The 22304-nt window shown below is 46.2% G+C and overlaps 1 protein-coding gene across 3 annotated transcripts in view; it reads left to right on the top strand.

Moving 5' to 3' along the window:
- Window positions 1-21631, top strand: part of brf1b (BRF1 general transcription factor IIIB subunit b) — a 445784-nt gene extending 424153 nt beyond the window's left edge. For all 3 annotated transcript variants that reach the window (XM_073039442.1, XM_073039443.1, XM_073039444.1), the window contains 3 exons: window positions 11931-11982; window positions 19387-19555; window positions 20922-21631. In XM_073039442.1, coding sequence (XP_072895543.1) covers window positions 11931-11982; window positions 19387-19555; window positions 20922-20959 — 259 coding nt within the window. In that variant the 3' untranslated portion in view covers window positions 20960-21631. The remainder of the gene's footprint in view (window positions 1-11930; window positions 11983-19386; window positions 19556-20921) is intronic.
- The last annotated feature ends 673 nt before the right edge of the window (window positions 21632-22304 follow it).

Genomic DNA, 22304 nt, shown 5'->3' with positions numbered 1-22304 from the left:
CCATGTAGGTACCAGTGACATGGGTAAGATGAGTGATGAGGTTCTGCATAGGGAGTTAGGTGCTAAGTTAAAGGCAAGACTACCAGGGTTGTGATCTCAGGATTGCTATTATACATTTTAATATGTGGCTAAGGAGTTGGTGTAGAGGGAGGGCACAAGATTTTTGGATCATTGGGCTCTCTTCCAGGGAAGGTGGGACTTGTACAGAAAGGACAGGTTTGCACCCAAACTGGAGGGGGACTAATTTCCTAGCTGAAAGGTTTGTTAATGCTGCATGGTGGGGTTTAAACTAGAGTTGCAGGGGAATGGGAACCAGAGTGCCAGAACAGTTAGTGGAGAGGTTGTGGAGGCAGATGTTGGTAAGTTAGGAATCAAAAGGTTGAGCATGGTGTGACAAAATCAGAAAGGGTGAATACAGGACTGAAGGTGTTACATCTGAATGCTCACAGTGTACAGGATAAAGTAGATGAACTTTCAGCACAGTTGCAAATTGGCAGGTATGATGTTGTAGGCATCACAGAATCATGGCTGAAAGATTATAGCTGGGGAGCTTAATGTCCAAGGATACGTATTTTACTGAAAGGATAGGCAGGAACGCAGAGGAGACGCTTTGCTCTGTTAGTAAAAGGTGAAATCAAATCATTAGAGAGAGGTGACATAGGGTTGGAAGGTGTTGAATCATTGGTAGAGCTAAGGAACTGCAAGGGTAAAGAGACACTGGTGGGAGTTGTATATAAACCCCCATACAGTGGTAAGGATTGCAACAGGAGATAGAAAATACAAGCCAAAAAGGCAATGTTACAATAGTCATAGGGGACTCTATATGCAGGTGGACTGGGAAAATGAGGTTGGTGCTTAATTTTTAAAGTGCCTACAACGAGATGGCTTTTTAGAGCAGCTTATGGTTGAGCCCCACTAGAGGATCAGCTATTCTTGAATGGGTGTTGTGCAGTGAACCAAAATTGATTAGAGAACTTAAGGTAGAAGAACTCTTGGGGGAAAGGGATCATAATATGATTGAATTTGAGAAGGAGAAGCTAAAGTCAGATGTATCAGTATTACAGCGGAGTAAAAGGAATTACAGAGGCATGAGTGAGGAGCTAGCCAGAATTGATTGGAAAAAAACTCTGGCAGAGATGATGGCAGAGCAACAATGGCTGGAATTTCTGGAAGTAACTCGAAAGGCACAGGATATATACATCCCAAAGAGAAAGAAGAATTCTAACGGAAAGATGTCACAACTATGGCTAACAAGAGAAGTTAAAGCCAACATAAAAGACAAGGAGAGGGCATATAATAGAGCAAAAATTAGTGGGAAGTTAGAAGATTGGGAAGCTTTTAAAAACCAACACAAGGTAACTAAAAAGTCATTAAGAAGGTAAAGAAGGAAGGTAAAGAAAGCAAGCTAGCCAATAATATTAAAGAGGATACCAGAAATTTCTTCAGATACATAAAGTGTAAAAGAGGGGCGAGAGTGGATATTGGACCACTGGAAGATAATGCTCGAGAGGTAGTAATGGAGGACAATGAGATAGCAAATGAACTGAGTACGTATTTTGCATCAGTCTTCACTGTGCAGTATGATAGAAGTTCCAGGTGTCAGGAGTTATGAAGTGTGTGAAGTTACCATATATAGAGAGAATATTCTTGGGAAACTGAAAGGTCTGAAAGGTAGATGAGTCACCTGGACCAGATCGTGTACACCCCAGAGTTTTGAAAGAGGTGACTGAAGAGATCATGGAGGCACTAGTGATCTTTTAAAAATCATTATAGTCTGGAATGGTCACTCCATTCTTGAAGAAGGGAGGGAGGCAGAAGAAAGGAAACTGCAGGTGTCCCCTGCTTTACGAATGTTTGCTTTACACCACTTCGCTTTTACAAAAAATTTTCCCATATAAATTAATGGTTCTTCACTTTACGTCATTTCGGCTCAAGAAAGGTTTCATAGGAACACTCTACCTTTGTAAAGGGGGTGACACCAGTATAGGCCAGTTAGTCTGACCTCAGTGGTTGGAAAAATGTTGGAGTTGATTATTAAGGATGAGGTTTCAGGATACTTGGAGGCACATGATAAAATAGATTTCCTCAAGGGAAAATCTCACCTGACAAATCTGTTGGAATTCTTTGAAGAAATAACAAGCAGGATAGACAAAGTAAAATTGGTTGACGTTGTGTACTTGGATTTTCAGAAGGCCTTTGATAAGGTGCCACACATGAGGCTGTTTAACAAGCTACAGGCCCATGGTATTACAGGAAAGATTCTAGCATGGGTAAATCAGTGGTGATTGGCAGGAGGCAAAGAGTGGGAATAAAGGGAGCTTTGTGTGACTGGCTGCTGATAATTAAGTGGTGTTCCACAGTGATCTGTGTTGGAACCAATTCTTTTAATGTTATATGTCAATGATTTGGATGGTTTTGCTGCAAAGTTTGCAGATGATATGAAGATAGGTGGATGGGCAGGTAGTGTTGAGGAAGTAGAGAAACTACAGAAGAACTTAGACAGGTTAGGAGAATGGGTAAAGAAAGGGCAGATGGAATACAGTGTTGGGAAGTGTATGGTCATGCACTTTGGTAGAAGTAATGAAAGTGTTCACTGTTTTCTAAATAGAGAGAAAATATTAAAAAACTGAGATGCAAAGAGACTTCAGAGTCCTTGTGCACGATCCCCTAAAGGTTAATTTGCAAGTTGTGTCTGTGGTGAGGAAGGCAAATGCAATGTTAGCATTCATTTCAAGGAGACTAGAATATAAAAACAAGTATGTAATGTTGAAACTTTATAAAGCACTGGTGAGACAGCACGTGGAGTATTATGAGCAGGTGTGGCTCCTTATCTTTGAAAGGATGTGCTGAAACTGGAGTGGGTTCAAAGGAGATTCACAAAAATGATTCCAGGATTGAATGGCTTATCATGAAGAGCACCTGATGGCTCTGGGCCTATATTCACAAGAATTCAGAAGAATGAGGGGTGACCTCATTGAAACCTATTGAATGGTGAAAGGCTTTGGTAGTGTGGATGTGGAGAGGATGTTTCCTATGATGGGAGAGTCTAAGACCAAAAGACACAGCCTCAGAACAGAGGGGTGCCATTTTGTAACAGAGATGAGGAGGATTTTTTAGCTAGATTGAGGTAAAACTGTGGAATTCTTTGCCACGGTCAGCTGTGGAGGCCAAGTCTTTATGTATATTTAAGGAAGTGGTTGATAGATTCTCGATTGGTCACAGTCTGAAGGGATATGGGGAGAAAGCAGGAGATTGGGGATCAACCATAATGAAATGGCGGAGAAGGCTCGATGGGCCAAGTGGGCTAATTTTGCTTCTACATCTTATGGTCTAATTGACAAGGCATTTTTGCCCACAGCACTGCCACTCACTGGATGTTTATTTTTGTTTTTCACACCATTCTCTGTTAATTCTGCAGACTGTTGACTGTTATGCGAGAAAATCCCAGGAGATCAGTAGTTTCTGACATGCTCAAACCTCCCCATCTGGCACCAGCAATCATTTTGTGGTCAAAGTCAACTGGATTATATTTCTTCTCCATTCTGATATTTTGTCTGAACAACACCGGAACCTCTGTGTACACAAGTGTATGTGCATACATACATGAAAAACTCATCAATCATACATTTGAATTTATGACACAGTGCATTGAGGTAGTACGGGGAAAACAATAACAGAGTGCAGAATATATCATTACAGATACAGAGAAAGTGCAGTCCTGGCACACAATAAAGTGCAAGGTCATAACAAGGTAGATTGTGAGGCCAAGGGTTCATCTTTTCATATTAGTTAACTGTTCAATAATCTTATAACAGCAGAACAGAAGGTGTCCTTGAACCTGGTGGTGTTTGCTTTCAGGCTTTTGTATCTTCTGCTTAATGAGAGAGAATGGAAGAGAGGATTCCAGGGTGGGTGGAGGCCATAGATGATGTTAGTCGCTTTATCGAGGCAGTGGGAAATCAGAATAAGGTTTAATATCACCAGCTCGTGTCGTGAAATTTGTTAACTTAGCGGCAGCAATGTGATGTAATGCATGATAATAGAGGGAAAAATAATTAAATCAATTACACTAAGTATATGTATGTATATTAAGTAGTTAAATTAAAAATAGTGCAAATACATAAATAATAAAAGTGAGATAGTGTTATTGAGTTCAATGCCTGTTTAAGAATCATATGACAGAGGGGGAAAAAACTGTTCCCGAATTGCTGAGTGTGTGTCTTTAGGCGTCTGTACCCCCTTCCTGATGGTAACAGTGAGAAGAGGGCATGTCCTAGGTGATGGGGTCCTTAATGATAGACACCGCCATTCTGAGGAACGTGCTTGAAGATGTCTTGGATAATATGGAGGCTAATACCCAAGATACTGCTGACCAAATTTACAACTTTCTGTAACTTCTTTCGATCCCGCGCAGTAGCCCCCACCATACCAGACAATGATACAGCCTGTCAGAATGCTCCCTGCAGTACATCTGTACAAGTTTTTGAGTGATTTGGGTGACAAATCAAATCTCCTGAAATTCCTAATGAAACAGCCACTGTCTTGCCTTCTTTATAGCTGCCTTGATATATTGGGATCAGGTTGGATCCTCAGAGATCTTGGCACCCAGGAATTTGAAATTGCTCACTCTCTCCACTTCTGATCTCTCTTGTGAGGATTTGTTTTTGTTCCCACGTCCTATCCTTTCTGGTCCACAATCAGCTCTTTGATCTTACTGACATCGAGTACAAGGCTGTTGATGGGACAACACTCAACTAGCTGGTATATCTCACTCCTGTACACCCTCTCATCTCCATCTGAGATTCTGCCAACAATGCTGTATCATCAACAAATTTATAGATGGCATTTGAGCTGTTCCTTGCCTCATAGTCATGGGTATAGAGAGAGGAGCACACTGGGTTAAGCACACATCCTTGAGGTGTGCTAGTGTTGATTGTCAGCAAGGAGGAGATATTAATACCAATCCACATAGATTGTGGTCTTCCCATTTGGAAGTTGAGGATACAGTTGTAGAGGGAGGTACAGAGGCCAAGACTCTGTAGCATATTAATCAGGTCTGTGGGAATGATGCTATTAAATGCTGAGCTATAATCAACGAACAGCTTCCTGGTATAGGTGTTTGTATTGTCCAGGTGGTCTGAGGTCATGTGAAGATTGTGTGTGAGAAACTTAGACAGAGTCCATGGAGCGGAGCCTTGTTTCCTACAGTGTCCCATCACACACTCCCAGGATCAGACACAGAGTGAAACTCCCTCTACACAGCCCCATCACAATACTCTCGGAGTTAGACACAGAGCAAAGCTCACTCTCCAATGTCCCATCACACCGTCCCTGGAAAGATATTAGGCTTGCTATATATGGTCCCACCAAAAATCACCACAGGTAAAGCCCTCAACCAAGCCGCATGAGTATGGACTGTGTTGTATTCTAGGGGACGCGGAGCAGTGCAGAGAGAAACAACTGACAGAACTATTTCTACTTCCAGAGAAATCAATTCCTATTGAAGTCAGAAAGGGCAAAGTGCTGAGCATCCCAACAGTGAAATCATCTTCTCCCAGGTCTTTTCTGTAGCCTTGAAATGAATTATAGCTGAGAGCTGCAGTTGCAGGGAAACTGAAGCACTGTCATCACTCAGTCTGTGTCAGCTGTGTGCCAGCCTGTGCTGACCTTCTTCAAATCACCATCAGTCCCCACTTCTTAACTGAGTTCATTAGGAGCGCCTATCCCTTCGGGTCATCTGCTCTGGAGTGCTGGTGCAGTCACTCAGGTCGAGTGTGATATTCTCCTAAGGGGTTGTCTGTTGGTGGGTCCCCAGGTGGTTGCAGAAGCCGATCTGCAATCCACATACTCTGCTGTAGTGTGGGCAAGAGTAAGTGGTGTTTGGGTCTTTTGGTTGTTCTCTGCAGCACAACGGAAATCACTCTCATGTAGCACAGCTCCCTCATGGACAAATTTCCTCCAGGTATATCTATTGAGTGCATTGTCCCAGTTTTTAGATGGAGTGCTGAATTTTGATGGTGTCTTTGAACTGGGAGTAAAGGATCTGTTTGAGTTGATGTGAGTAAGCCACCTGGATGGCATGACTGATCCATCAGAGCTGGTCTTGCTTTACCTTTACTCTAGTTCTTCGCCACTCACACCCTCCCTACTATTGAGCACAGCAACAAGGAGCACTGCTACAAGAGAGCAGTATCTATCCTCAAGGAGCCGCTCACCCAGGCCATGCTGTCTTCTTGTTGCTGCATCGAGAAAGGGGTGCGGGAGCATTATGTCCCACACCACCAGATTCAGAAACAGTTATTACACTGCAGCTAGTACTTTTTTCCCAGGACGGAAATAGCTAATACATGAGGGAATAATTTTAAGGTGATTGGATGAACGTATGGGGGAATTGCCAGAGGTAGATTCTTTACACAAAGAGCAATGGGTGCAAGGAATGCACTGCAAGGGGTGGTGATGGAGGCAGATACATTAGGGAGATTTAAGAGACTTTTGGATAGGCACATGGATGAGAAATGAAGCTGGAGGGCTATGTGGGGGGGAAGAGTTAATTTGATGTTGGAGTAGGTTAAAGGTTTGGGACAACATTGTGGACCGAAGGGTCTGTACTGTACTGTAAGGTTCTATGTTTACCAGGTTTGGGAACAATTATTTCTCTATAATTATCAGGCTCCTCAACTGGCGTGGATAACTTCAATGACCTCAACTCTGAACTGATTGTAGAAGCTAGACTCACTTTCAACGACTCTTTACAACTTATGTTCTTGGAATTTTTTTATTAACAGTGTGTCTTTTGCACATTTGCACATCGGTTATTTGTCAGTCTTTGATTATGTACGATTTTTCATAAATTCTATTGTATTTCTTTATTTCCCTGTAAATGCCTGCAAGAAAATGAATCTCTAGGCAGTATATGGTAACATACACAGTGTGTACTTTGATAGTGTTAGCGTAGCGGTTAGTGCAAAGGTTTACAGCACCAGCTATCAGAAGATTGGGTTCAATTCCCACTAAGGAGTTTGTATGTTCTCCCTGTGACCTCATAGGCTTTCTCTGGGTGCTCTGGTCCCCCCCCCCCCCCCCCCCCCGCATAAGTGGTAGGGTAAGTAAGTTGTGGGCGTGTTGTATTTTCTAGGGTGCCACGGTAACATAGTGGTTAGCTCGAGTGTTGGCTTCTGAGTTCAGTGTCAGTATCCTCTGTAAGAAGTTTGTACATTCTTCCTCTGAGTGTGGGAGTTTCCTCCGGGTGCTCCTTTCCTCCCGTAGTCCAGAGAAGTGCCAGTCAGAAGGTTAATTGGTCATTGTTAATTGTCCTGTGATTAGGCTGGGGTTAAATAGGTGGGTTGCTGGGTAGCACGGCTCATTGAGACACAAGGGACTGTCTGCATTGTCTCTCTAAGTAAATAAAATGCGTTTACTTTGAACCTTGAGGTCAAAACGTCTCCATTTTGGTCTCTCCTGTGAGGTCCAAGTTTGGTGAGTCCATGGCCAGGGTCTGGAGGTGGGAGGCCTGAAGACAGCTTATCCTGGAGTTGGGCCTGAGATCAATAATGTGTCCTGACCTGGTGGGGCGGGGTGTAGGGAAGGGTTTGTTTTGCTATCGTTTCGTTTTTCTTGAGTGTTCGCTGAACATTGTGAGTATGTTATATTGACAGTGGAATGTATGGCAACACTTGCGGGCTGCCCCCAGCACATCCTCAGAGTGTGTTGGTCATTGACGCATTTCACTGTATGTTTTGATTAACCATAGAACACTACAGCACAGTACAGGCCCTTCAGCCCTCCATGTTGTGCCGACCCATATAATCCTTAAAAAGTACAAAACTCACACTACCCCATTACCGTCCATTTTTCTTTCATCCATGTGCCTGTCCAAGAGACTCTTAAATACCCCTAATGTTTTAGCCTCCACCACCATCCCTGGCAAGTCATTCCAGGCACTCAGAACCCTTTGTGTAAAACACTTACCCCTGATGTCTCCCCTAAACTTGCCTGCTTTAATTTTGTACATATTAGATTAAGAAATCTAATCTTTGAATCTTGAGACAACAGGATGACCTATTGAGACCCGTTCAAACGCTCTGTTTTATCTGTGTAGTGACTGATGTTGAGATTTCCTGACTTTGGTTAAAGACAAGGTCAAAGTCAAGTTTATTTCTTCTGCTCAAGCACATGTTTGCAATGAAAAACTTACTTGCAGCAGTATCACAGGTACATAGCATCAGATAAGCAACGTTCACAAGGTAAACATAATTTATACACTATTTTTACGAGAAAGCATGATTAAAACAAAAATAAACAAAGCTCTTAAATGAACCTGCCTCTACCACCTACCACTACACTACACAAGGGCATTGCAGGTACCTACCACTCTCTGTAAAAATACCTTTCTCTGATGTCTTCCCTATACTTCCCTCCAGTCACCTTAAAGTTCAAAGTAAATTTGTCAAACGTATGCACGTACTGTATATGTCACCATAGACAACCCTATGATTAATTTTCTTATGCTGGTTGATAGTCCTTGAGGCGGGTTACCACGTTCTTCATGGGTACCAGTACGATTGAGGCCTGCCTGAAGCAGGCAGGTACGTCAGACTGCCGAAGCAAGAGGTTAAGGAGATCAGTGAACACTCCAGCCAGTTAATGAACTCAGGTTTTCAGTTATGCCCCATCATTTTTGCCATTTCCACTGGCTATGCTCCTTCTCATCTGATATGTCTCTGTCAAGTCACCTCTCATCCTACTTCACTCCAAAGAGAAAAGCCCTAGTTCGCTCAACCTCTCCTCATAAAACATGCTCTCTGATCCAGGCAGCACCCTGATAAATCTCCTCTGCACTCTCTCTAAAACTTCCATATCCTTCCTAGGTACAGGAGGTACCTCATAAAGTGGCCTTTGAGTGTATGTTCATGGTCTTCTGCTGCTGTAACCCGTCCACTTCAGGGTTCAATGCGTTGTACATTCAGAAATGCTGTTGTAACACGTGGTTGTTTGTGTAACTGTCTCCTTGCTGTCAGCTTCTCCTCTAACCTTACTCATTAACAAGGTATATTTGCCTACTGAACTGCTACTCACTGGATGTTGTTTTTTTTTGTTTTTCCACATCATTAACTGTAAGCCCTAGACACTGTTATGAGTGAAAATCTCAGGAGTGCAGCAGTTTCTGAGATACTGAAACCATTCCGTGTGGCACCAACAATCACTCCACAGTCAGAGTCACTTAGACCACATTTCTTTCCCATTCTGACGTTTGGTCTGAACAACAACTGAACCTTTTGACCATGTCTGCATGCTTTAATGCATTGAGTTGCTGCCACATGATTGGCTGTTTAGATATTTGCGTGAGTGAGCAGGTGCACAGGTACACCTAACAGAGCGAGTGTTCTCTGTGTGTAGGTTTTTATTACAATGAGGGGCACAGACAAGGTGGACAGTCACAGTCTTTTCCCATAGTGCAGAGTCTATAAGTAGAGGGTATAGGTTTAAAGGGAGGGGAAAATTTTTAAGGAGGAAGATTTCCACAAAGAGAATGATGGGCATATGGAACAAGCTGCCAGAGGAAGTGGTAGTAGTATTGGGCAGGCACGTAGATAGGAAAGGTTTAGGAGGCTGTGGACCAAATGCAGGCAAAAAAGACGAGTTCAAGTAGGCAGCTTGGTTGGTGTGGATCAGCTAGGCTGAATAACTATGACTCTATGCCTCACTGTTTATTTCTCTTGGTTCTGGAACGTATTCTCACTACAACAGGCCCACAATTCTTTATGCCATCAATTTACACCAAGGTGGTTTACAGTCACCCATGTTTTCTTGGGGGGTATGGACAGAAACTATAGTAGAAGCAAACATGGAGAGTTCCACAGAGGCAACACTTTGGATCGGGACTGAACCTGAGTGCTGTGGAGAGGCAGACCCACTGCCTACCCGTGCTTCAGTGCCACCTTGAAACCATTGCCTGTTTAGAGGTCTGTCTGCATACTTGAGGTCAGTCCACGGTGTCTCTCTGTACTGCAGTGTTAGACCAGTCACTGCATTCGATCTGGAGGTCAAAGGTCCAAAGGCGGCCTTTTCCTGGGGTTGTAGGTGTGTGTGCGTGTGCGTGTGTGCGTGCGTGACTAAGGTGATGCTTCAGAGGCTCATCAGCAACATCACCGAGTCAATGCTGCCTGAATCGCAGTGTGGATTTAGGAAGAACAGGAGCACGATCGACATGATCTTCACAGCACGGCAGCTTCAGGAAAAGTACCGGGAGCAACATCAGGACCTGTTTAAGGCCTTTGTCGACCTCTCCAAAACATTCGACACTGTGCAAAGAGAGCTCTTATGGGATGTCTTCCTCAGGTCTGGCTGTCCCAATAAATTTATTAACATCCTCCGCCAGTTCCAGGATGGGATGACTGCTCGGATGACCATAGGAGGACAAGAGTCTGAGCCCTTCCTTGTACACACAGGGGTGAGGTAGGGGTGTGTGCTAGTGCCAGTGCTCTTTAACATCTTCCTCTTGTGTTACCAAGCTTCTCCACTACGAGATTGAAGACAGCTGCAGTGTGGCCGTGGACGTCAGATTAGATGGCACCTCTTTAACATCAGGAGGCTCCACGCAACCACCAGACTCCATAGAGAACGGGTCCTGGAGCTGCAGTATGCAGATGACTGTGCTCTTGTGGCCCATACTCCGGAGGATCTTCAGCCTGTCCTTGCTGTGGCAGTGAGAACGTACAGCAGGATGGGGCTGACTGTCAATACAGAAGTGGTTTGCCAATGGAGTACTAGTGTCCCACCCACCCTACCTGCCTTCACTGTTGGTGATGAAAAGCTGTCAGTAGTGCCATCCTTCAAATATCTGGGGAGCATTCTCTCTGAGGACAGCAGCATTGACGACGACATCCAGAGCCACATTAAACAGACATCAGCTGCCTTTGGGAGACTTCGGCGTAGAGTCTTTCAGAACAGGAGCCTTCGTCCCTCCACAAAGGTCGCCGTATACCAAGTGGTCTGTGTCACCACCCTCCTTTATGGCTGTGAAGCTTGGGTAACCTACAGCCGTCACATCAAGTCCCTGGAGCACTTCCACATAAGCTGCCTCCAGCGCATCCTGGGAATTACCTGACGTGAACCGGTGTCTCACACTGAAATACTTGTAAAGACCAACTGCAGAAGTATTGAGGCCATGATCACCCAGTGTCAGTTGCAGTGGCTGGGGCATGTGATAAGGATGCCCCCATGTTGGCTACCTCACAGAGTGTTATACGGCCAGCTACATCATGGTTGACGCTCAGCTGGAGGGCTGAAGAAGCGCTATAAGGATCAGATGAAGAATGCTTTAAGGAAGTGCAAGATCAGACCCGAGGACCTGGAGGATGGTGCTGCTGACCGTAACACTTGGCGACAGCTGTGTAGGGACGGGGTTCATATTCTGGAGATGGAAAGAACAACCAGAAGACAACAGAAGAGAGCCAGGAGAAATGCAGCCACGGTTGCCATCACTACCACCACCACTACCACATATACATGTCCCACCTGCAATAGAACTTGTGGATAGGATAGGACTGTATCCTATCAGATCTCACCGTTAAAGGAGTGGATGTCATCATTGGATTCCGATGGACAGCCGAAGAAGAGAGAGAGAGAGAGAGTGTGTGTGTGTGTGTGTGTGTGTGTGTGTGTGTGTACTCGTGCACGCACACGTGCAGTTTGGGGGTAGAGGATGGCATTTGTTTTGCTGTTGTTGCTTGTTGTATGTTGGCTACTTGCGTTGTTCTGCCCTAGTGGGCATGCAGTGTTAACGCCAGTATGTGTGGTGTCCATTGCAGGCTGCCCCCAGCACATCCTTACGTGTGTTGATTGTTAATATGAATGACAGCGTTCACTGTATGTTTAATCTGTGTAGATAACTGAACACCCCCAATTTATGGTCATCCTTTCTGTTCCAGGCTTCGACCACTGATTTCTTCTGTTCCTCCGAAGAAGCTGGCGACCAGAGAGGTAACATGGTTTTCTTAATCTTGCTTTTCAATTCTGAGAGCATTGGCTCATGATATTCAGTGTTGAGTGACTGTCTGCACCGGGTCTGTGATGTGGGTCTACACTGTGTTCGTGATGTGGGTCTGCACTGGGTCTGTGATGTGGGTCTACACTGTGTTCATGATGTGGGTCTGCACTGGGTCAGTGATGTTGGTCTGCACTGGGTCTGTGATGTGGGTCCGCACTGGGTCAGTGATGTGGGTCTACACTGAGTCAGTGATGTGGGTCTGCACTGGGTCAGTGATGTGGGTCTGCACTGAGTCAGTGATGCAGCAGTCTGCACTGGGTCAGTGATGTGGGTCTACACTGGGTCAGTGATGTGGGTCTGCACTGGGTCAGTGATGCAGCAGTCTGCACTGGGTCAGTGATGTGGGTCCGCACTGGGTCAGTGATGTGGGTCCGCACTGGGTCAGTGATGTGGGTCTGAACCGGGTCAGTGATGTGGGTCCGCAGTGAGTCAGTGATGTGGGTCTGCACTGGGTCAGTGATGTGGGTCTGCACTGGGTCAGTGATGCAGCAGTCTGCACTGGGTCAGTGATGTGGGTCCGCACTGGGTCAGTGATGCCGCAGTCTGCACTGGGTCAGTGATGTGGGTCTGCACTGAGTCAGTGATGCAGCAGTCTGCTCTGGGTCAGTGATGTGGGTCCACACTGGGTCAGTGATGTGGGTCCGCACTGTGTCAGTGATGTGGGTCTGCACCGGGTCAGTGATGTGGGTCTGCACTGGGTCAGTGATGTGGGTCTACACTGGGTCAGTGATGTGGGTCTGCACTGGGTCAGTGATGTGGGTCCGCACCGGGTCAGTGATGTGGGTCTGCACTGGGTCAGTGATGTGGATTTCCACTGGGTCAGTGATGTGGGTCCGCACCGGGTCAGTGATGTGGATTTCCACTGGGTCAGTGATGTGGGTCTGCACTGGGTCAGTGATGTGGATTTCCACTGGGTCATTGATGTGGGTCTGCAATGGGTCAGTGATGTGGATTTCCACTGGGTCAGTGAAGTGGGTCTGCACTGGGTCAGTGATGTGGGTCTACACTGTGTTCGTGATGTGGGTCTGCACTGGGTCAGTGATGTGGATTTCCACTGGGTCAGTGATGTGGGTCTGCACTGGGTCAGTGATGTGGGTCTGCACTGGGTCAGTGATGTGGGTCTACACTGTGTTCGTGATGTGGGTCTGCACTGGGTCAGTGATGTGGGCCTGCACTGGGTCAGTGATGCAGCAGTCTGCACTGGGTCAGTGATGCAGCAGTCTGCACTGGGTCAGTGATGTGGGTCTGCACTGGGCCAGTGATGTGGGTCTACACTGGGTCAGTGATGTGGGTTTGCAGTGGGTCAGTGATGTGGGCCTGCACTGGGTCAGTGATGTGGATTTCCACTGGGTCATTGATGTGGGTCTGCAATGGGTCAGTGATGTGGATTTCCACTGGGTCAGTGAAGTGGGTCTGCACTGGGTCAGTGATGTGGGTCTACACTGTGTTCGTGATGTGGGTCTGCACTGGGTCAGTGATGTGGATTTCCACTGGGTCAGTGATGTGGGTCTGCACTGGGTCAGTGATGTGGGTCTGCACTGGGTCAGTGATGTGGGTCTACACTGTGTTCGTGATGTGGGTCTGCACTGGGTCAGTGATGTGGGCCTGCACTGGGTCAGTGATGCAGCAGTCTGCACTGGGTCAGTGATGCAGCAGTCTGCACTGGGTCAGTGATGTGGGTCTGCACTGGGCCAGTGATGTGGGTCTACACTGGGTCAGTGATGTGGGTTTGCAGTGGGTCAGTGATGTGGGCCTGCACTGGGTCAGCGATGCAGCAGTCTGCACTGGGTTAGTGACGTGGGTTTACACTGGGTTCATGATGTGGATCTGCACTGGGTCAGTGATGTGGGTTTGCACTGGGTCAGTGATGTGGGTCTACACTGGGTCAGTGATGCAGCAGTGTGCACTGGGTCAGTGATGTGGGTTTGCAGTGGGTCAGTGATGTTGGTCTGCACTGGGTCAGTGATGCAGCAGTCTGCACTGGGTCAGTGATGTGGGTCTACACTGGGTTCATGATGTGGATCTGCACTGGGTCAGTGATGTGGGTTTGCACTGGGTCAGTGATGTGGGTCTACACTGGGTCAGTGATGCAGCAGTGTGCACTGGGTCAGTGATGTGGGTTTGCAGTGGGTCAGTGATGTTGGTCTGCACTGGGTCAGTGATGCAGCAGTCTGCACTGGGTCAGTGATGTGGGTTTACACTGGGTTCATGATGTGGATCTGCACTGGGTCAGTGATGTGGGTTTGCACTGGGTCAGTGATGTGGGTCTACACTGGGTCAGTGATGCAGCAGTGTGCACCGGGTCAGTGATGTGGGTCTGCACTGGGTCAGTGATGTGGGTCTGCACTGAGTCAGTGATGCAGCAGTCTGCACTGGGTCAGTGATGTGGGTCTACACTGGGTCAGTGATGCAGCAGTGTGCACTGGGTCAGTGATGTGGGTTTGCAGTGGGTCAGTGATGTGGGCCTGCACTGGGTCAGCGATGCAGCAGTCTGCACTGGGTTAGTGACGTGGGTTTACACTGGGTTCATGATGTGGATCTGCACTGGGTCAGTGATGTGGGTTTGCACTGGGTCAGTGATGTGGGTCTACACTGGGTCAGTGATGCAGCAGTGTGCACTGGGTCAGTGATGTGGGTTTGCAGTGGGTCAGTGATGTTGGTCTGCACTGGGTCAGTGATGCAGCAGTCTGCACTGGGTCAGTGATGTGGGTCTACACTGGGTTCATGATGTGGATCTGCACTGGGTCAGTGATGTGGGTTTGCACTGGGTCAGTGATGTGGGTCTACACTGGGTCAGTGATGCAGCAGTGTGCACTGGGTCAGTGATGTGGGTTTGCAGTGGGTCAGTGATGTTGGTCTGCACTGGGTCAGTGATGCAGCAGTCTGCACTGGGTCAGTGATGTGGGTCTACACTGGGTCAGTGATGCAGCAGTGTGCACTGGGTCAGTGATGTGGGTTTGCAGTGGGTCAGTGATGTTGGTCTGCACTGGGTCAGTGATGCAGCAGTCTGCACTGGGTCAGTGATGTGGGTCTACACTGGGTCAGTGATGCAGCAGTGTGCACTGGGTCAGTGATGTGGGTTTGCAGTGGGTCAGTGATGTGGGCCTGCACTGGGTCAGCGATGCAGCAGTCTGCACTGGGTTAGTGACGTGGGTTTACACTGGGTTCATGATGTGGATCTGCACTGGGTCAGTGATGTGGGTTTGCACTGGGTCAGTGATGTGGGTTTGCAGTGGGTCAGTGATGTGGGCCTGCACTGGGTCAGCGATGCAGCAATCTGCACTGGGTTAGTGACGTGGGTTTACACTGGGTTCATGATGTGGGTCTGCACTGGGTCGGTGATTTGGGTTTGCACTGGGTCGGTGATTTGGGTTTGCACTGGGTTAGTGATGCGGGTCTGTACTGGGTCAGTGATGCAGCGGTGTGCACTGGGCCAGCAATTTGCGTCTGTACTGGGTTCATGGTGTGAGTCTGCAGCTCTCCCCATTGTGAGGTCCATTGCCGTGTGGAGTATCTGACTCGGAAGGAATTGGGATCCTTCTCCGTTTGTCTCTCACTCTCTTTCCACAATGTTTCTCATCTCAGAAAGTCAGTAAGGTATAAATGTTTGTCTGTTTCGTGTTTGTCTGTCTAAAGACCCTAATAATTTCATCTGCATTGCTTCATTTTAATTATAACTCAAATATGTTTTAATTTCCATGCAGCCTGGGTAGTGTCCTGGGGATTGCGCCTGACGCACTGACTGTTGCTCATTACTGCTGACGTGCACACATTTCTCTTGCTGTGAATGATTCACAGAGCCAATATTAATCAGGAAAAGTTAAAGGGAAATTCTACCATGCGATAATTGCACTACATTCTGAATATTACAGAGAAATGCCTGTCAGTTCCTGCTGCTCGTGCCGTCAGCAGTAACCACTCCACCTGATGTAGCCCTCACTCAGGATGCGACAGTGAGCTCACACAGTACCCACAGCGATTGATCTGATCAGGGATGAGTTACATGTGCTAGCTAGGAGACAGACACAGAGTCTGTAGAACTGAGGCAAAACAGCAGTGAGGTCATGGACCGTATCCAGATTACAGAGGGGGTACTTGGTGCCTTGAGGTAAACTGGGGTGGATAAATCCCAGGGCCTGTCAAGTTGTCTCCTAGGGCCTTGTAGGAGACTAGTACAGAAATTGCATGGTCTCTGGCGGGGGATTTAAAATATTGTTAGCCACAGGTGAGGTGCCGGAGGACTGGAGAATATGATCCACTCTTCAAGAAAAGCTCTAAGAATAAACTGGGAAACTATAGGCCAGTAAGCCTGGTATCAGTAGAATGAAAATTACTGGAAAGTATTCTAAGGGACTATATACATCCAATAGCCACTTTATTGGATGCCAGTTGTACCAAATTAAGTGGCCGCTACATGTATGTTCGTGGTCTTCTGCTGTTGTAGCCCATCCACTTCAAGGTTTGACATGTCTGTTCAAAGACACTCTTCTACATACCACTGTTGTAACAGTGGTTATTTGAGTTACTGTCTCCTTCCTGACAGCTTGAACCAGTCTAACCATTATCCTCTGACCTCTCATTAACAAGACATTTTCGCCCACAGAACTGCTGCTCACTGGATGTTTTTTTTATTTAAACTGTAAACTGTTATGCATGAAAACCCAGGAGATAAGCAGTTTCTGAGATACTCAAGCCACCCTGCCTGGCACCAAAAATAATTCCACTGTCAAAGTCACATTTCTTCCTCATTCTGATGTTTGATCAGACCAATTGACCATGTCTGCTTACTTCTATGCATTGAGTTGCTCAAAATCAAATGACATTTATTATCAAACTATGTATGCTCTCTGCAAACTTGAGATTTGTCTCCTTACAGGCAGTCACAAACAAAGAAACCCAAAATAACTGATTAAAAGAAGAGTCAAACACCCAATGTGCAGGGAAAAAACAAAATCATTAAAACAGTAAAAGTAAGCAAATAATATTCAGGACTGAAGTTCACCAAAGTGAGTCCACAGCCAGAAAGCCAGTCACACACAGTCACATTTAGATGGAGTCGTAATGTAACTCCTCATATATGTGCAGGATATAAGAAATAAAGTCAATTCAATTCAATCCAGGAGCCCATTAGTTGCAGGCCACAGCCTCAGTTCAGCGCAAAAATGAGCAATGAGCTGAACACCGATCCATTTCCTGTCTCTGGCCTCAACATCCTGACCTTTTAAATCTGGCCTAGCACTTAAATTGTCAAAACCTTGGGTCATTCCTTGCTCTCAGACCTGGGCCCTGCTGCTTCAATACGTTCTCACCACCCACCACCTCCTTGTAGCTGTCCTTCCCAGACTGGCCAGTGCTTAAGTGAGTCAGACCTCGAATTGGCCCAGCGCTTAAATCAGCCAATTAGCAGGTTGTTCCTTAATGTCAGGCCTAGGTCTGCTGCCTCGACACTGCCTTGCCTTGCTCTAACACTTCCAATCACCTCCAAGTCCAATCCAGCAGTGCCTCAACATTGGCTCACTCTTCACTCTCACATCCAGACCCAGCCTTGCCACCTCAATTTGGCCCATACACGCCACGCCACAAACATCCTGCACCTTTGAAATTTCAGTTCACACTGCAAAAATGTTAGGTCATACAAGTGGTTCGAAAGCTCCACTCCAAAAGGGAAGTTACAGACTACTGATTGCAGTGATAATTTTGAAGTAAAAGTGTGAATAATGAAATAATTAATAGTTGTGTTTGTTGCCAGAAAGGTGTCGCTGTGATTCACCAGCGCCATCTTAAATCATCAGCTCCCAGATATCTGTTTAGATATTTGCATTAACAAACAGGTGCACGTGTTACTAATAAAGAGGCCACTGATGAAGTATTTGGATAAACTGGGCCTGCTTATTGGATTTTGAACATGGTTTGTTCATGGTAGGACATCTCTAACCACTCTTACAGATTTTTTCAAGGGGTTATCAGGAAATTTGATGAATTCAAGGCAGTGGACTGTAGCAAGGCCTTTGACTAAGTCCTGCAAGGGAAGCTGGTCCAGAAGTTGTTGTCACTTGGCATTCAGGATGAAGTGGTAACATTGGCTTAGTGAGAGAAGCTAGAGAGTGGGAGTAGATGATTGTCTCTCTGACTGGAGCCCTGTGACTGTTTATGCGCCCCAGGGATGGGAGCTGGATCCATTGTTGTTTGTCATCTGTATCAACGATCTGGATGATAATGTGGTAAAATATATCCGCAAATTTGCAGATAACACCAAGATTGGGAGGCTGTACAGTGCCCATAAAAAGTATTCACTCACCCCCCTTGGAAGTTTTCACCTTTTACTGTTTTAAAACATTGAATTACAGTGTATTTAATTTTACTTCATTGACACTGAACAACAGAAAAGACTCTTGCTCATCAACGGGAAAGAAAACAAATTTCTACAAATTGGTCTAAATTTATTACAATTATTAAACACAAAATATTCAATTGCATAATTACTCATCCCCTTCAAGTCAGTATTTAGTGGCTGCACCTTAGTCAGCAGTTACAGACCTGAGTCTGTGTGGATAGGTCTCTATCAGTTTTGCACATCTGGACACCGCAAGTTTTTTACACAGAGAGTGGTGAGTGCGTGGAATGGGATGCTGGTGATGGTGGTGGAGACAGCTACGATCGGATCTTTTAAGAGACCCCTGGATAGGTACATGGAGCTTAGACAAATAGAGGGCTAGGTAATTTCTAAGGTAGGGACATGTTTGGCACAGCTTTGTAGGCCAAAGGGCCTGTATTGTGCTGTAGGTTTTCTATTTTCTATTTCTATCTATTTTTAACAAGGACCTGAGTTGTAGAGATAGATTGAATCGGTTAGGGCTTTATTCTCTGGTGTGTAGGAGAATGAAGGGAGATTTGATAGAGGTGTACAAAATTATGAGTGGTATAGACAGGGTAAATGCAAGCAGTTTTTCCCCCACTGAGGGTGGGTGAGACTAGAACTAGAGGCCATAGGTTAAGAGTGAAAGTTGAAATATTTAGGGGAACCTGAGAGGGAACTCCTTCACTCAGAGGATGGAACGAGCTGCGAGTGTAAGTGGTAGATGCGTATTCGATTGCAATATTTAAGAGAAGTTCGGATAGGTACTTGACTGGGAGGGGTATGGAGGGCTTTGGTCCACGTGTAAGTCTATGCAACTAGGCAGAATAACAGTTCAGCATGGACTAGATGGGCCAAAGGGCCTGTTTCTGTGCTGTAGTGCTGCATGATTCTATGACTCTAAATGTTTCACACGCTATATGATCTGATCGGTTGGGATGCAGAAATGGAGATTCATCACTGATGTTTGTGTCTCTCACAGGCTCCGTCTTCTGATTCATTACCTGCTGATGCTCAAGCCGCCCCATCAGTGGCCGTGCTGGTGGAGAGTGGACCCGTGGTGTACAATGAGGAAGAGGTCGAGGAGGAGGAGGATCTGGAGGAGGAAGAGGAAAACTGCCTCAGTGCCCTCCAGCTGGTCGGTGGCAATGGTGGGTGCTCAACATACTAATCCACCCTTGGAATGATAAGGGCAATGGATGGGGCTTGTTTGACAACAAGCAAATAAGGATTATGTTCTTGGTGAGGAATGTGGGGGCTGGAGGTGGTTGTGGAGATAGGGAGAGATGGGGTGTGAGGTGTGTGGGTACTGGGAGGTTCTACAGTCTAAGGATGTCACAGGAAGGATGGGACACAAGGGCTGGAAGATATCTGGGTTAGTGTGCACTGTAATTTGTTGTTCCTAATGAGTGGGTTGGTGGTAGCATCTGGGGATAATTGATGGGAATATAGGGAGAGCTGGAAAATGGGATTAATGTGGGATTTACGTAAAGGAGATGTCAATGGCCAGCACAGACTAATTGGGCTGAATGGCCTTCTTTTACACTCTATCTATGACTAGTGCCTGGTGGAGGCAGAGGGAGATGAAGGAGCTGGGAGAGGGTATAGAGGGGTTGTAGAGCAAAGGAGCAAAAAGTTGATGTGATAGGGTTATAGAGGGTTATAGAGCAAAGGAGGTTGAAAGTTGATGTGATAGAGATGTACACAATAATAAGAGGCATTGATGGTGCATAGCTGGTGACTTTCTCCCAGGATGGAAATTACTAATATGAGGATCATACGTTTAAGGTGTTTGGAGGAAAGTATAGAGGGGATGTTAGAGGTAGGTTGTTTACATCGAGAGTAGTGGGTGCATGGAACATGCTGCCAGGTCTGTTGTAGAGGCAGATACAGCAGGGATGTTTAAGAGACTCTTAGTAAGGCGCAAGGCTGAAAGAAGAATGGAGGTCTATCTGAGAGAGAAGGGTTAGATTAATCTTAGAGTAGGTTAAAAGGTTGGCACAATATTGTGGGCCAAAGGGTCTCCACTGTACATAGTTCTAAAGGATGGGGCTAGAGAGGGGTACAGGATGTAGAGCAGGTTACAACATTCCGGGGATTTGTAAGGGCCTGAAAGTGTCCTGGGGAGTGTTGGAGGCTGAGGAATAATATAAAGATCACCTTCACTTTTGAGTGCTGAAACACTCCTTGTTTGAGTAGTGCAGTGTTTTACAGCACGAGCTGTAAGATCAGGGTTCCGATCCTGCCGCTGTCTGTAAGGCGTTTGTATGTTCTCCCTGGCGAGGGTTTCCTCCAGGTGCCCTAGTTTCCTCCTGCATTTCAAGGACATACAAGTTTGGGTTAGCATGTTGAGGGTATGCAATTTGGCGCCGTAAGCGTGGCGACACTAGCAGGCTGTCCCAGCAATTCCTCGCTGATTTGATGCGATGTAAATGATGCATTTCACTGAATGTTTCAATGTACATTTGACAAATAGGGCTAATATTTTAATCTCTTTTTCTATCTCTTTCATTCAAGATTATGGTTTTGAAGTGGAGGACGAAGAGGGATTCTAAAGCTAATCGGCACCTTTCCCACGCAAGTCTCAGGATCTGCGGGGAAAGTGGGAAGATCCCCCCGGAGCGTTGGGTGGAGAGGGTCTGTTGGTGGTATTCCCTCCCTCCGGTGACAAGGAAGTGTTGTCACTGGCTGGTCCGGAACATTGGCACCTCACCTGCACTCACCACTGAAGGACTGACTACCTGTTCGGAAAGTGAAGTGACCACCTGAGGCTTTTTGATTTTCTTTTAGTTTATTTTTGTACAGGAGCTCCTATTTATTACCGTTAATTTGAATAATTTAGTTTTCTATTCCTGTACGGTTAACATTCTGTGGAGCAGAGGTGCGAGAGTGGGAGCGGCGAGAGTAGACAGGTTGGCCTATTGAAAACCCAGGGAATACCTCAAGAGCCAATGCAAGGGACAGAGCTGTCCGCACCCCACTGTGCCTGATGCTGCAGAGTGCCTCTCTGTGGAGGTGAGCCGGTGGCCTTCAGGACGAGCAGGCTGAAGAGAGGTCAAAACTGTGAAGTATTTGGTTGCCAAGGGTCCAAACCCCAGTCCCGAAGTACGCGCTAAAGGAGGGAAATGTTGAATTATTGTGCTGAAATTGTACTGTATCAGGGGCTTCGCCTCTCAAACTCATCAGGAGGAGGAAACCTTTGGGCTCTGTATAAATTGCTACCTATTTATGGACTCACCAGGCTGAGTTACTTGGAATGTGTTCTGTTTATTTACAGGGATGTAATTACTGACTTTTTTTTAAACTTAAGACCATAAGACGTAGGAACAGAATTCGGACAATTGATTCTGCTCTGCCGTTTGATCATCTCCAGTGCAGTGCATTTATCCCTCAGTGTGTTTGTCCCCAACGTATTTACCCCCAGTGTTTGTCCACAGTGTATTTGTCCCCAGTCTGTGTATTTCCATCAGTGTAGTTTCTGAAGTGTGGTGCATTCACCACCAGTGGAAAACCATCCTCACCAGTGCGTACATCGCTGCTGCGACTCTCCGACCCTCAGTGCCAAGCATTTATTTCAGGGGCTGTGTACCTTCCACAGTCTACTTATCCCTGTTCTGATTATCCCTGATGCCGTGCAATTTCTCAGTGTGTATCTGTCCTCTGTGTGTTTGTCGTCAGTGTAATACTTTTATTTGCACTACAATATGTTACCATCACCAGTGCAACGCACCCATGCATTTATGGGTAATGCAATTTAATATCAAAGATATGACTGCACTGCACCTGCAGCCAATCCCGGTCCTCTGTGCATTTGTCATTCGTCATTGTATCCCTTTTCTCCCCCACAATACAGACGTCCATATCCACCATCTTTCATGTCCTTGCGAAATTCCAGAGGTG

The sequence above is a fragment of the Hemitrygon akajei genome, chromosome 3 (assembly GCF_048418815.1).
Source record: "Hemitrygon akajei chromosome 3, sHemAka1.3, whole genome shotgun sequence".
Taxonomy (NCBI): domain Eukaryota; kingdom Metazoa; phylum Chordata; class Chondrichthyes; order Myliobatiformes; family Dasyatidae; genus Hemitrygon; species Hemitrygon akajei.
Note: the sequence above shows the minus strand (reverse complement) of the source record. Positions and strands in the feature narration are given on the sequence as shown.